This window comes from Alosa alosa, chromosome 21 (assembly GCF_017589495.1).
Source record: "Alosa alosa isolate M-15738 ecotype Scorff River chromosome 21, AALO_Geno_1.1, whole genome shotgun sequence".
Lineage (NCBI taxonomy): Eukaryota > Metazoa > Chordata > Actinopteri > Clupeiformes > Clupeidae > Alosa > Alosa alosa.
This window is the reverse complement of record NC_063209.1, coordinates 4,069,623-4,081,562: the sequence shown is the minus strand read 5'-3', so window position 1 is coordinate 4,081,562 and position 11,940 is coordinate 4,069,623. Positions and strand designations below refer to the sequence as shown.

Genomic DNA, 11,940 nt, shown 5'->3' with positions numbered 1-11,940 from the left:
TGATTCAGACATTGTGGGATAACTCACTCTCTAATTCCCCTGGGGACTGACTCTACAGCTGGAGGAAGTCGAAACAAGCTGAAAGGATACTTAACTCTTGTGAATATATGCACATGAGTGTGTGTGTGTGTGTGTGTGTGTGTGTGTGTGTGTGTGTGTGTGTGTGTGTGTGTGCATGTATGAGTGTGTGTGTGTGTTTGTGTGTGTGTGTGTGTGTGTGCATGTGGATGAGTGTGTCGCCAAGTATGCTTGAGATCCAAATATGTGCTCATGTGTTTGTGCAGAGTGCTGGGGGGTTGAGAGCATGAGGTAATGCTTCTCCAGCAGTAATTGGGAAAATGAGGGCCGGTCCCTGAGGACGCGTGACCCTCACCCCCTCTGAGCTACAGACTCACCCACCGACAGTCCGAGACACGGACGCAGAGCAGGAATGACAGACGTGAGAGTGACAGAGAAAAGAAACAGATGCAGAGAGAGAGAGAACACAACAACACAGGGAGAACCAGGGAAAGATGGGAGGACAGAGCGAGAAAGAGAAGAAAGAGAGATGGACAGAGAGATTGAGAGATAGAGAGATAGATAGAAAGGTAGAGAGGTAGAGAGGTTGTTAGATAGACAAACGGTCCTGGGTTTTCTAGCAGGTCACATGTGATGAGCGCTGGGGGACAGCAGGAGAGGCAGCTGTGGTCCTCTGAGGGGAGTGTGGAGCTCACGCTGGGTGTGTGTGTCTGTCACAAGCGTCCACTGTGCGGCTACCAGCCCCTACGCCTCCGTCCCCTCTGATAACCTGCCTGTCGTTAGGACACGTGTCTCTACATGGGCCACAGCTGGAGTGTACGGCTTTGTGTGCGGCTTGCTTGAGTGTACATGTGTGTGCGTGTGTGTGTGTGTGTGTTTTCAAGTTGAGTGTGTTTGTACTTATGCAAGCTTGTATAGTGTGTAGGCATGCAAGACTGACTTGTACACCAGTGAAGTGATTAAATGTGTGTGAGAGTGTGTGGCCGTGTGTGAGAGTGTGTGGCCGTGTGTGTGTGTGTGTGTGTGTGTGTGTGTGTGTGTGTGTGTGTGTGTGTGTGTGTGTGTGTGTGTGTGTGTGGAGGCTCATAAGCATGTTCTGTGTCAAATTGTTATGACTATGAAAAGAACAGTGGTGTCTAAACACTAAACATGGCTGAGTACAAGTCATTCAGAGCGTGGGGGAGTATAAGCAGGCACTCAGAGAGGAATTGGCAGGTAGAAATACCACACACAGACACACACACACACACACACACACACCTGGTTGATGTGTTTGAGTTTGTCAATGATCTGGCTGATGACAGGTTCAGGGGGCTTGTTCCGGGAGTCGGAGCCATGGGAGGCTTTCCTCAGGCCTGGACCAGGGAACCTGTTGACACACACACACGCACACAGACACACACACAAAATACAGATATGTCAATCCAAAACATGGCTATCATTACCTGACGCAGACACAGACTGGCATTATTGTAACAAAGCGTAAAAATTGTAATATAACAAAAATATACAAGCATACAATTCCTTAATACGGTTGATGCGGTTTGGCCTGCAGTATTAAACTAAATCTTCTGTTTTCTATCAGCAAGAACTTGAAAAAACTCTCTTATTCGCTTCCATTGACTATTGAAGAGCCCATTTCAAGTTTGGTTCAATTTTCAGTTTGAATAGCAAATGTGATCTGCTTATGTTTAAATCACTGCCATACCATGAGCCACACACAAAGAATGTCATCTGTGACTCATAAGATAGCTTGAAGTGTTCGGCTCCAAAACAGTCAAAGTTCACGCTGAGATAATGCCATGACTGAGACTTACAACAGGAGCGTTACCGCCACCTAGAGGCCATGTTTTCTGTTTGACAAATGGTCCTTTGGCATCACTGATGTATTACAAGATATGTGTGAAGACAGGACTGTTTGTTTTAGGGAAATCATTTCCACCCTTACTTATTTGTTTAATAATTGTGTAAGCTTTCCTTCTGAGTTCTATTTACTTTGTAGTAGTAGATATCGTGAGTATGACAGATTCTTACTGACGTGGCCAAAATAAATGATTTCAGCTCTTCTATTTACTTCAGTTTTATTCTGTTATATAAAATCACCCCTGGGAAAAAGTGACAGAAAAAAAAACTTATGGATCAGAAAATATAAATGCTTCTTATGACCATTTCAATGATATTCTATGTGCTCCTTCATGAACTCTAGATGATTTAAACAGAAGTGGTCTATGTTGGCCCCAAAACATACATTAAAAAGGCAGCGTAACAGGGAGTGCAAAACAGGGAATGCTCCTAACGTTTTTCCTCTATTAATAGAAAAGACTCCTTCAGATCTCGATGTGTCTGTGCCACCTGGAATTCTCCGCCCACGTCAAGGAGAATAAACAAACACAAGGACACCGACTCGCCTTGGAAGAATGAAAAAAAAGAAAAAAGCCTTGTTGACTCGCCCGCGTTTTTGAAGGCGAGCTTCCCTTTGATGATGTATTCTTATTCATGTATCCTACCTGCTCCCGCAGGAGCGGCCCACACGGCACACTGAGGTGCCATGCAGAAGCCTGCGCTAGTACTTTAGCCAGCACAGCGCACACACACACACACACACACAGGGTTTAGGATCTGCCTGCGCTAGTACCTTAGCCAGCGCAGTGCACACACACACACACAAACACAGGGTTTAGGGTCTGCCTGCTGAGCCGTCTCTCTCTGAGTCACAGCGCTGAGCGCCGTGGACGTGTGAGAGAGGGCGCGACACACTCAGAAAACTTGTCAGTGACTTTGCAAGAGTAAACGAGTGCAATGTGTTTATGAGTGAATGTGTACGAGGGGAGAGACGGTGAAAGAGTGGGAGAGAAAGAAAAGAGTGAAAAGAGAGAGAGAGAGAGAGAGAGAGAGATGGTGGGGTAATGGAGAGAGAGAGAGAGATGATGGGGTAATGGAGAGAGAGAGAGATGGTGGGGTAATGGAGAGAGAGAGAGATGGTGGGGTAATGGAGAGAGAGAGAGAGAGATGGTGGGGGTAAATGGAGAGAGAGAGAGAGATGGTGGGGTAATGGAGAGAGAGAGAGAGAGATGGTGGGGTAATGGAGAGAGAGAGAGATGATGGGGTAATGGAGAGAGAGAGAGAGATGATGGGGTAATGGAGAGAGAGAAAAGAGGAGCGAGGAGGGAAGAGAGAGACAGACGGAGATGGAGAGACAGGGCGACGTGGAGAACGCGAGGCGGGAGTGTGAGCTCTGGCTGCATCCCTGGGGAGCTCCCTGGGGCTGCTGTTCCAGCTGATTTCTCCCTATTAAGTGCTAATTAGCGCTAATGTGGCGCGGGGCGGCCGTGGGGACAGACGGGAGGCTGAGCCGACACCTCCGGCGCCTCCCCGCACTCCGCGCCGCACGGAGATCACAGGCCACCATGCCGACGGCAGCCGCCACTCACACTCACACACACACACACGCGCTGTAGCCAAGGCCGCTCACGGAGTCGAGCTGGCTGGCACAGACGCCAAAGACTAATGGCACGGAAAGCCCTAGAAAAGTTTTGTAATTGCAGCGCGCGGCGGTGTCACAGCCTCAGCCTCGGCGCGGCGCGGCGTCGTTAGATTGGGTCATGCTTGGAGGGAGCGGTCCCAGGCCCAGGGCTGATGAGGATTACTGGCAGCTGGTGAGGCATGATCACAGCCAGAGCTTGAGCCTCCGCACCAGACGTGCGCCAGGAACTAAAAACAGAGTGCAACTTTGTCGCCTCAAAGAGAGAGTTAAGCGCGCCGCTTTCACCAGTCCAAGTCCAAAAAGTCATCTGGAGTCGGGAGAAAAATAGCTCATGCTAGGCAACTGAAGAGGGGAAAAAAGAGGGAATGATATCATCACCCTTTTTTGTGCAATGACACCATCCCGCTCACGAGTTCCCCATCAAAGCCATTCCTCAAAACTTCACGCCCGCCTTGCCGAGCTCTTCATTAAACCAAATGACTTCTCCTCCACACTTATCTATTCTTCTTATTACCGCTGCTGTCAGCTCACCTCCCAGCATTAATTAGCACATAAATAATGCAGCGGCACCCTCCACTAGGAGGAGATGAGCAGATGTTATTACTTATGAGTGAGTGAGAAGAGTCCATTCCACAGGCTGGCCACCCCTCAGCAGGTGAGGTCCTGTGTGAGCAGGTCACTGATAGGTTAGTGTTGGAATGGCAGCTGAGGGCAGCTGATGGCACTTTTATCATTTCTCCATTTAGTGAAGGAGCTGGGGAGAATGAGCCTTTCAGCAGGAGGTCATCATAACTGGGCGTTTTTGTGCCCAACAAAGACAGCTTCAGCAGACAGCGACACACATTCAGATATTGGCCATGTAAGCCATGTAAATATAGACTTCCCACTCTTTTCTACATACTATTTTCCAGGACTCTTCCATTTATCAATGACAGTATTGACAGTGTGACTGGTACTTCAGGCAGGCATGGCACCATACACTCATATGCTCGCCCTCCTGGCATTCCTCATCCCACTTCCTATATAGCATATGGAGCAAAGGGGCGGAGCAGTCAGCCCACGCGGCCTCGAAGCCACTTCTCCACAGTAATACACTTGCAGCACAAACACCAGACCGGGTGACTGCTGACTCCATCCGCTACACATCAGTGTGGTTCTCCTCATCACTGGCAAATAACTCATCATCACTCTTCTGGTGGAGAAGCTCACGGTCACATTCCCCTTTACAGATGCAGGCATTTTCAAAGCATGTCTAGCTAAAAATATACTGAACAATAGTCCAAAATAGAGCTTAACATTCCAATCATATCATATGGACCATATTTCACGGTTAATATGAAAACTGGTAAATGCTTACAATATTTTATAAGGCGAATTAAGCAATGTCAGCCAACCTGCATGAGGGTGTGTGTGAAATGGGGAACCATTTTCCACTTTTCACAGGTTTTCAAGGACCAGTGGGAACCCTGCATTGTTCATACTAGCTATGTATATGGCAAAGCCTATTGTTATCCACTAATGTGCACTGCATTGGGCATCTATCGCTGTACTCACTAGGCCTCCAGCCAACCATAACGGTGCAGTTCCAGCTCATTATCTAAGACACCAGAAACGCTAATTAAATGTATCAACAATGCAGATCTATCAGACGAAAATAACTAAAAATGCATACAATCCAAATAAAACATCAGATGTCTAAATGCATCTTTTAACAGCTCGGTAGTTTGAGGCACAAGGCTGGATTATGCAGCACACCCACAATTACTGGGTATGTATGCTGAATATGCACCTCCGATCCTCCACAATGCAACTCTAAATAATAATGCACTTCAGTACATTCACAACTGGTATAGTTTCTAGACCATAGCTCTTCTACATTAGTCCCTGTTGGCTTGTTAAAACTTCTGTGGCTGAAAGTTTTTAAGCAGTGCAATTTTTTTAAAACTGTCATTCACAGTTCTTCAGGACAGTTTGTGTGTGTGTGTGTGTGTGTGTGTGTGTGTGTGTGTGTGTGTGTGTGTGCTTTTTTCCCAAGCACTGCTCGCATCATAATGTACAGCTCAGCTCAATCCAGCTATCAAGGTCACTCGGTTTGGCAGCGCTGCACACTCATTAAAACCCTGCCAAACATCTTGGCCACTCTCTCTCACACTCACACACTCACACACACACACACACACACACACTCCAACACGGGCCAGGCGCGATCTGGGATGGGCGGCCCGGGAGCCGTGGGGGCTGCAGGACAATCCTTCCTGTCTCCACTGCGTCCCTGCGTCTCCCCTCCCTCCCCACCACTGTGTCCCTCCCTCCCTCCCTCCCTCTCTCATCCTCCTCTCCTAATTAACCCCTGTGGGGTGGCCGTGCCCCGCTGACACCCGTCTGCCCGCGCCCTCGGGGAGCGACTTCGCTCGGCGCTTCTGACTCGGCCGTTTTACTCGCCCACCGTCCTCTCCGCGGCGACTCGTCCCAGGCCTGCGGCGCCTCTGTGAAGGAGAGACACGCCACCGTTTCTTAACAGATGCAACACACACTCATACACACTCACACACACTCACACTCAAACTGGGTACACATACTGTCAGGATATGTGCTCTCACACACCAACCTTGTGAGTGGATAGAGACAAGCCTGGGAGGGAGACCCACAGAGCTACAGAATGGAGCAGCACGCCCCATATGGGACACAGACACACAGGGTAGAAACACACACTGAGTACACATATGGACCCAGCGCACACACACACACACACACACAGGGTAGCAACACACACTGAGTACACATATGGACCCAGCGCACACACACACACACACACACACACACACAGGGTAGAAACACACACTGAGACCACATATGGACCCAGCTCACACCCACACAAACAAACACATCAACACATACCATATACATACTCAATATAGAGTATATGGCATAGTCCAGCATACACATACACAAAAACAAAACATACATAACAAACTTAGAACAAGCTTATCCCGATTTTGATCATATTCAGGATATGGTATACAGGTGTTTACATGAACACAGAAAAACCTGGTTATTAATATCCCTGTATACATGATGGATAAAGTTCTATTAGCTAATTGCGAGTTTGCATAAGAAACCAGGATAAGGTTCAAACATGGAGCAGTACCCTGGTTTCCTTCGGAGTACTCCACCTAGCATAACCTGGTTATTCAAAATCAGGATAAGGGCTTCTGAAATCGGTACTGAAGGGTTCTGAAATCGGTATATTTACATGCGCAAATACAAAAGAGGAATACTTCAAAATAACCGGGATACTGAAGTGCAAGTAAACGCAGTCATTGTGCCCAGTGCAGTGTTTGTCTGTGTGGGTGGGTGGGTGGGTGGGGGCTGAGTGGGTGCTGATGGGGAAGAGTCAGGAGTGTGGAGAGCAGAAGAATCACATGGAGGGCACAGAGAAATATGACACATTCACATTCCACACAGGCCCACGCCAGCAGCCAGCCACCAGCGGCTAACGAATGATTAAAGCGGCCGAGAGCATCAGCAGCCGGTGACATTAATAATCCTCACAAGCACACACACACACACACTTACACAGACACACACATACACTTACACTTACACAGACACATGCACACAGGCACACACACACACTTACAAATGCATACACACACACACACACAGACACACACACACACCCTCATATCCTCCTCATACCCACACATTCATACACACACACACACACACACACACACCAAGCCTGAGATTTACACTAACAGCCCTGTCAAAGAAAGAGCCAGCCAGCAGAAATCCTGCCAAGTGACCCTACTTCATTCAACCCGAGAAAGAAAACACGCAGCGTGTGAATAAAATGAGCCGGGAGGAAATTTATGTGCACAGCTTTAATGCCCAAAGTCAAAATCATGATAGTAGAAGTGGTTTTTAATGTCTTGTTGTTCAACTGTGTGTGCGTGTGTATGTGTGTGTGTGTGTGTGTGTGTGTGTGTGTGTGTGTGTGCACGGGGTGAGTGTGTGCGTGTGTGTGGGCAGCACTTGAATGGCTATTACGAGTGCTAGCACTTGGTCCCTCTGAGGTTTTGGTGGTTGTAAGTCTGCTGCGGTCGGCCTTAAGGCTGGTCCACTCTCCCTCCCAACCTTTAACACTCTGTCCCAGGCACCATCCATCCCCAAGCCTCTTCTAAAGGGGCTATTTCTCCGTCTGATGGATCCTCCAAAGACACAGGGATGGAGGCTGCACAGATGTGCTGCCTGAGAAGTGAGTTTGGCAGACAACGGGACTGCTGGCAGAGATTCTGCTGCTCTCACTGTGATGCATCCAAAGCACCTCTACACTATGAAAGCACACAGGATACAGGCGCTGATAGGTCATTTCTATATGTCTGCCCTGTACTGCAGGACTGTCATGATAAAAGCTTCTTCTAGGCAGCTTCAGCATGTCCAGCGTAAGAGAGTAAAAGTCCCACCATGTGTTGGTTCTGCCTGTGCACTACTGACAAAGGTGATTTCACAAATGAGTTGAGCTACCTGGCTGAGGAGTTGTGCTTGTTAGAATCATCTGGTTTAGTGAATGGTTGGAACAAACACATGGTAGGACTTTTACTTTCTCAGGCTGGACATTTGCACCTCTGCTTGTTATGAATAACTGGAATGGATATGTTGCGTGGATGTGTCAGTGGATTGTACTCACTTGTCGGTCATTTCCTGTCCGTTCCAGCAGAGGGAGTCGTTGAGCAAGGCTGACTCGCGGCTGCACAGCGCCTCCCCCAGGCCACTGTAGAAAGAGCCGAAGCCCCGCAGACCGGAGATGAACTTCCTGCAGATGGAGAGATAGGAGAGGAGGAAACGGATAGATATACAAACCGATCGATAGAGAGAGCGAGAGAGAGAGAGAAAGAGAGAGTGATAAGACCAAAATAAAAGAGTGGGAACAAGAGAAAGAGGAAGTGGAGAGTGTCAAACGGGGAGCAAAAACACGAGGCATCACAGTGAGGGCCTGACTGAGTGGCGTGCTGAATGAAACCCGGCCCAATTAGTGTCCTAGGGGGCCCGTGTTAGCTCACAGGCCGACGGAGCTCTTCTATTGAAGCTGCACGGGCAGTGAGGTCCAACACACAGGACCGGTCAGGCCTCTCATCTGTTCGTCCGAGGAGAGAGGAAGAGGGGAGAGGTTGAGAGGCATGGAACTGAGGAGGAGAGGAGAGGAGAGGGGATAAGGCGGGCGGGCGGGCGGGCGGGCGGGCGGGCGGGTTAGCTCAATGTCACTGCCACGGCGGGAGATGCCCTCTTGTGTTAATGAGGCTCTCTCTGTCACGATTGTCAGCTTCGCACTCACACTCATCATGCGCCCACACACACACACACACACACACACACACACACACACACACCTGTTTCTGTGTTGCTCACAAGTCCAACCTTACAGGCTTGGCACTCATTAGAGCTCAGGCAGTGCTGGTGCTGTGAGCAGGGGATGGAGCCCTTTGGAGAGAGCTGGAGGGTTGTGGTGGGCAGGTGAGGGCAGAGCACAGGGCCAGACAGTGACAGCAAGAGCAGCACACTCACTCTGAGGCCATACAACCAGATCCTTAATTAAGAGCAGCGCAGCTCACATTAGCATAGCATCCCAGCCCGCCCGCCCGTCTCCCGCTCACTAGAAAGCCTGTGCTGTGCTCGTGCTGTCTGCCCCCCTCAAAAATCACAGTGCGACATTTCTGGATTGCCTTTTTGTAACGGCAGAATTTTAAAAAATGGATTGAAGAGCGAAAAAATTGATGGTTAGAGAGGCGACTGTCAGAAGCTGTATGCACTGTGATTCACTGTGTGTAGGTATGTGGGTAGTGGTGCATACTTTATAACTCAGCTGAATCTGATTTTGCAAGCCCACGATCACAGAGTTCATTTTAAACAGGCTCCACAGGGTGTTTACGCATAAACCAAATTGGATGACCAATTAAGAGCCTCACTGAAGGTCAGTGGAGTGGTGAGAGGTGTTGTGGTGGGCGCTAAGCCATTAAGCCTAATGAGTGCTGATGCTCGTCCCATGGGCACCCACTGATCTCAGGTCAGCTTCTGGAGGAGAGCCAATAACCTGCCTGCTATAGGCCTCCCCACCCCAAACACACAATTACCTGCGCCGACCAGACAGGGTCTCCTCAGGGTCAAAGTCCACAGGTTGGGGGTTGCGTGACGCCAGGGCGACTCTTGGGGGGTTTGGGGCGGCCGCTACGGACCGCGAGACACGTGCAGGCGCGTGCGCACACACACTGCTCACCTGCAGAAGGAAAACAGGACAAAGCACCCAAGGTCAGGATACGCCTCTCCACACAGCTTGTGACATTCCCACACAACAGTCCAAATAATAGTTTGGCTTAACATTGAAGTAATAAAATGTGCCGTCCCCAAACAGTAAACTTTCCCCTCCTTTTATCTAGTGCAGCCATTCCTCCATGGCTGCCTATTTCTCAATTTGTTTATTCCCGGTGACAATAGGATTTACATGACAAAGAAGCTAAGTCATTGTTTCGTACACCAATAGCTTTTTTTCCACCTCTTTCTTTCTCTAATCGTAACCCTTGGCAGACACTCAGAGTGTAAATTAGGTTCCTTGTTCTCCCCATCGAAAAACACTACTGTTTTTTCTTCTTTTTCAGCGGGGCAACATCATAACAATAAATAAACTCTCTCTCTCTGTCTTCCTCTCTCTCTCTCTCTCTCTCTCTCTCTCTCTCTCTCTCCTCCTCTCTCCCTGTTTCTCTGCCTGAGTGAGATAATGGAGAGATGCCATTCTTTTCAGGTGCAATAAAAATGCAAATGCTTGTTAATGTTTTGCTTGTGGTTTAATGATTCGCCAGCGGTTTAATTTCCCCTGGGTTTTCAGGCAGAGGCTTAATCCTGCCTTGTAATGTTAACGGCTAATTGTGTCCGCTTGCCTTAAATGAATACAGCCCTGTGCTCAGGCACACTAAAGCCGGAGGCACTGAACGCTGATGGGACAGGGGGTTAAAGCTGGACATCTTCATTCATACACACACACACACATACACAGAGACACAGAGATACTCAACAGAAAACACTAATGGAATCCTCACACACACACACACACACACAGATACTCACAATCGAACAACAGACAATACTAAATTAATCCTCACACATATACACACACACACACACATATATATATACACACACTACATACACACATGTAAACACAGTTAGACACACAAACAGATGCACTCGTGTACACACAAACAAACCCAAGTGCCCGGGCACAAACACGGAGGAAAACAAACACACCTGAGGACTAGCGATGTCATCAGAGTGCACACGCCTACACTCAACCAATAAGGAGCTCATGTACGAGACAGAACCACAGAGCACATGTGCTGAAAGCTAATCTACTGGGCATCTCATCAGTACAGATCGATATACCGTTCTCCTATCGACTAACCAGAAATAAATGGTTAGAAAGGGAGGGAGGGAGAGAGGGAGGGAGAGAGGGAGAGGAGAGAAGGAGAGAGACAAGCAAGGCACATTAAGCAAAGGTTGTAATTCTGTGCGTTCAAGAATCTCTATGCCTCAAGAGAGATCAAGGTGAATCACACAGTTTTTTTTTTTTTCATTTTCCACATTCCTTTTTGCATTACTTTGATGTTGTGTGTTATCACTGTACACCTCCGCTGCAACAAATGGGCTTTGACAGAACAGTTATTACTCAGCAATTCCAATTAAGATGTAAGTAAGGAAAGCTTCAATTACACAGTAAACAGAGACGCTGAGGGAGGACTGCAATTGTGATGGAACAGACTTGAACACAATATACCCTTACACATCTAAACACACACAAACATACACACACAGTTGCTATCTCTCCCCTCCCGCTCAGGGGAAATCATTAGCGGCTAGTCTGCGCCGCAACATGGAACAGCTCTCCTCGTGTAATTTCCATGGGCCGCTGTCCCCCAGGCCGTGATTAATGCGATTGGTTGTGGGAGTAGCGTGTGCTGCGTGCCCTGTGTGAGCTCCCACACACCTCCCGGGAGACACGGCACACCGGAGAATTAGCGGGAGACCGACACAGGGAGGGGGTCGTGGACGGTACACAGAGAGAGAGAGAGAGAGAGACAGAGAGAAAGAAAGAGAGATAGTGAAAGAGGGAGATGAAGAGAAAAAGCACTAACAATTTCTCAGCCTCGTAGGGCAAGCTGTATTTCCGAGAAAACTGGAGTGATGGCCTGATCACCCCAATTTAAAAAAGCGGCAAACAAATTTGACCCCAGCAACCTGCAGAGGCGTCTGGGCACAGAGGAATCTCTCGGTCGAAGCACGAAGCACGGGGCCTTGAACAACATTCAAATGCGCCTCCAGAGCTAGCTTATGAACTCAACTCTACTCGGCATATACCAGGCACACCAGATTATAATATATACAATATG

General features: G+C 48.5%; 1 protein-coding gene across 1 annotated transcript in view; it reads right to left on the bottom strand.

The window, feature by feature from the left end:
• gpc3 (glypican 3) overlaps positions 1-11,940 on the bottom strand; it is a 101,584-nt gene that overhangs the window by 32,313 nt on the left and 57,331 nt on the right. The window contains 3 exon segments of the mRNA XM_048232302.1: positions 1,279-1,387; positions 8,193-8,318; positions 9,634-9,776. Coding sequence (XP_048088259.1) covers positions 1,279-1,387; positions 8,193-8,318; positions 9,634-9,776 — 378 coding nt within the window.